This window comes from Melitaea cinxia, chromosome 2 (assembly GCF_905220565.1).
Source record: "Melitaea cinxia chromosome 2, ilMelCinx1.1, whole genome shotgun sequence".
NCBI classification, from domain to species: Eukaryota; Metazoa; Arthropoda; class Insecta; order Lepidoptera; family Nymphalidae; genus Melitaea; species Melitaea cinxia.
In genome coordinates this window covers 10,624,797-10,628,542 of record NC_059395.1, presented here as the reverse complement: position 1 = coordinate 10,628,542, position 3,746 = coordinate 10,624,797, and the positions used below count along the sequence as shown (strand labels likewise).

General features: G+C 39.6%; 1 protein-coding gene across 1 annotated transcript; it reads left to right on the top strand.

Annotated features, from left to right (window-relative positions):
• The first annotated feature begins 395 nt into the window (after nucleotides 1-395).
• On the top strand, nucleotides 396-1,502 carry LOC123660394 (CD82 antigen-like). Its single transcript, XM_045595487.1, has one exon. The coding sequence runs from the start codon at nucleotides 396-398 to the stop codon at nucleotides 1,500-1,502; it is 1,107 nt and encodes a 368-aa protein (XP_045451443.1).
• Nucleotides 1,503-3,746: the final 2,244 nt, after the last annotated feature.

Below are 3,746 nucleotides of genomic sequence, written 5' to 3'. Positions count from 1 at the left end.
TACTAGTGTAATACTTTTCGTGCCTGTCATTTGGACATTCTGTACATACAAATATACATACTTAGATACGTTCCTAAAATCTTCTTAAGACTATTTATCAAGATGTAAATAGATCAGAGAAATTCTACAACAGGTATAAATTGGTATACTTAATGAAGAAAAACGTTTAACTTATTTTTCTGTGGGCATTGATGGGTTAAAAAAAAACTTGTGACTTGATTTGTTATAACAAGATGCCTACATTTTTAAGACTTGTGTTGTTCTTTTTATAAGCGTATGTCAGTTGTAATTTTCTATTGTTCCTATTAATGAGATGTCTGTATTGCAGAGGCGTGGGGGGCGGCGCGTGGCGGCGGCGCGGGCGCGGGCGGCGCCATGACGCGGCGCCCGCCACCATGACGCTGCCGCCGCCCGCGCGCCCCGCGCACTACCCCGCCGCGCATCGCGCAATGCGCTATTACCGCATCTGGATCTACGCGTGCAACGGGGCACTGCTGCTAGGGGCGCTCGCGTTTTGTGCAGCAGCGGGCCGCGCGCTCGCAGATTATCGTCGCGCACTAGTGCCGGGACTAGGCGCTGCACAGCCTGGTTTTCTTTACGGATACGCAGCGTTACCCGCGCAAGCTGGCCTTCTGCAACTTTTGGGTTGCTTGGCTGCTCTGCGACTTTCAGAACGTATGCTGAACGCCTACTGGCTTGCCCTGCTAGCACTCCTCGTTGGGGACGTTGCGATTGGTGTTTACTGGGCATTTAGATTTGAAAGAGTTTGCCGTGAGTTACGACCTCAACTACGCATCCGGCTTGCAAGGGACTACGACTTAGACGCAGACTTTGCAGAAGCTTGGGACCGATTACAAAGAGAACAACGTTGTTGCGGAGTTACAGGTCCGGCAGACTTTACAGCATTTAATCGAACCACATTACCGCCTAGTTGCTGTCGAATACCCGCTCATACTCCCGCTGTTACTCCGGCCACATTAGCTACCACCTCTGTCACGTCGACTGTACCATTCACACCGGTGCACTGTGTGCCACACACAGCCGCTTGTGCTGAACGATTGCTTTCTTGGTTACGAAGAACTACGGATGCGTTATTTGTTTTAGGATATTGCGTTATAGCATTTTTAAAATTGTGCTTCCTTGGAATATTGCGCTACGAAATAAAAGAGATGATACAAAAAATCAGAATATTACGCAGTGAGCTCGGTGCGGGTGAGTTTTTAGAAGGAAGTCCGATGCATGGAGGACCTTTATCTCAGACCGTTGTAGTTAACGCTGTGAATGCAAATGGAGGTGTTCGCACTCACGGCGGTAGTCCAGAGCGAGCGGGAGAAAGGGAAGCCCTTCTCGGACGGGCATCGGAACCGTGTTCCCGACGAAGTCTACATGATGAGCCACTTGGGCCAAAAACAGTCAATGGAAACAATAATTGCGAGATGCGTGAGTTAGCGCGAGGAGAATACCGACCCCTGGCAGCTGATAGTGCAGCGACTCGAATCTGACTAAGATGTTACTTGGAGCGGTTGTTCGGGCGTCGATGGCGCTCATTTCCGGCAGATGGCTTTGAGGTTGAGCCCCCGATGACGCGCGGTGTGCCAGTGTGCGTGCGCCGATCGGGGGCTCGCGTGCGCCTCGACCACCGCCGTCACACACGCTCCGAATTCGAGCTTTAAGTGTGCGATCGTCAACCGATGCCGGCACAGCCGCTTCTACCGCGGTGTAGTTATCACCGCAGTCAATTGAATTAACTGTTCGTGTGACTAAGTGTATTTTATGTTTATAATATCATAGTATGTACATCAGTCCCAGTTATGTATGAAAAGTAAATGACATTACATGTTGTTACTTTAGAAGAATTGTGATCTGTGTGAACTATAAATTATTATTAAGTGGCAACGAGAATTTTAGAAATGGGATAAACCGATTCCACGAGCAAAGCTTGTGTTTAGTTCCTATGCTTGGCAGTTGAAAAATGTTATTATTTGAGTTTTAGTAATTATATATATATATATATATATATATATATTTGAATACTTATCGTAAAGTAATAGATGAGTGAGACGATACGCGTTTAGCAGTAAAAGGGCGGTAGTGTATGTTATTTGAGAGAGGTACGTATCGTTATACCCAAAATCGTAATTTGTACCAAAAACAAATATTAAATATTTATTGTATTATTTTAGGTATAAGTCAGCTTTTGATTGTATACCAATAATATATTTCAATTATGTGTACTTTAGCTAAGGTTTTACCAAATTATCTTTTATCAATTTAATTAATTAATGTTATTTAGATTTTATTCATTGTTTTCGTCTGATCATTAGTTGGTTCCTCCCCAGTAAAAAGCATTTGAATTTGATTAGGCTTTGTTAGCTACGTTAGACTTCTATAGAAATTACAACACCGTTGGGAGTTCATTGCGTTTCCTTATATATAATAGTTTAGTCGAACCAACTATTGATCCGAAATTTATTCCTTAATATCATTATAATAATATAATATCAATGATTGTAAATAATAGATCAAATATGTAATACGTGTAGTATGCGAGTTGTGCATGGAAAAGTTGACAAAATAGTACTGATATGAGCTTAAACGACGTAGTGCCTAAGTATAAAAGCTTATAAATAAACAGATTAAATTGAATAACATTTCTAGTAACAATTTTCAGTTCTCTCATTTTTTTAATAAGCAAAAATTTATAGTGCGATTTGGTTTTTATTTTGTTTTATCAGGTCATGGGAGCATTTACGTATTAAATGGCTGTGTAAATAGGTATAACCTATTTCTCCTTAATAATAAATAATTAAATCTTCTTGTTCGAAATCGTTAACTATAATTGGGTTGTTTCCCTTAAAACAATTATTTGTTCGATGAACGATAATTGTTTATTTTATCATTTATAAACTTGAAATCTCGTTTTCTTTTCAAGTATTTTTACAGTCCGTGTATTATACATTTTTATATGAATAATTATTACAATTTACATAGACGGAAACAATCCAGTTAAGAAATTGTAAATGCAAAATAGAAAGCGGACAAAAATGTTGGTTAAAAATGCGGATTTTAAGTAAGTATTTATTAAAAAGGCAGATGTTTAATGTTGTTTAAATTTATAGTAATAGTATTTGCTACGCAGTGCCATGAGTTAGAGAGAAGCGATAATTTACAAATAGCTATACACATACTTGGATAGAAAGAACTAGCATGACTCTAAACACATGTTAACATAAAATTTTGAATTTGTACGATTTTATTTTTGTGTTACCCACACATTAGGAAATTCTAAACAATTTTTAATATTATATCAAAAATCGACCGTTCCAGCGGGGATCGAACCTTCATCTCTGACTGACCGTGTCGGTGTTCTAGCCAATTAAGCTATGGAACGATGTACCCGCTGTCAACGATTTTCATTGTAATATGAAACTTTGAATAGTTACGAGTTTCTGTAAAGAGCTCACTATAGACGGCGCCACGGTCACTTAGACCGAATATAAAATCATCATATCAAAAATTTCTATCTAGCGGGTACATCGTTCCATAACTTAATTGGCTAAAGCACCGACACGATCAGTCAGAGATGCAGGTTCGATCCCCGCTGGAAGAGTCGATTTTTGTTATGATATTAAAAAAATCTATAAAATTAAGAATTTGTAAAAGAAAAGAACCAAAAATAAATACAACGTAGTTAAGTATTACATCGCTGACCTAGCTCTAACGACGTGCATGACTAGTTCTTTCGC

Bases quoted from the DNA above. Each gene is read 5' to 3' on its own strand.
- LOC123660394 (XM_045595487.1), top strand. From the start codon at position 396: ATGACGCTGCCGCCGCCCGCGCGCCCCGCGCACTACCCCGCCGCGCAT.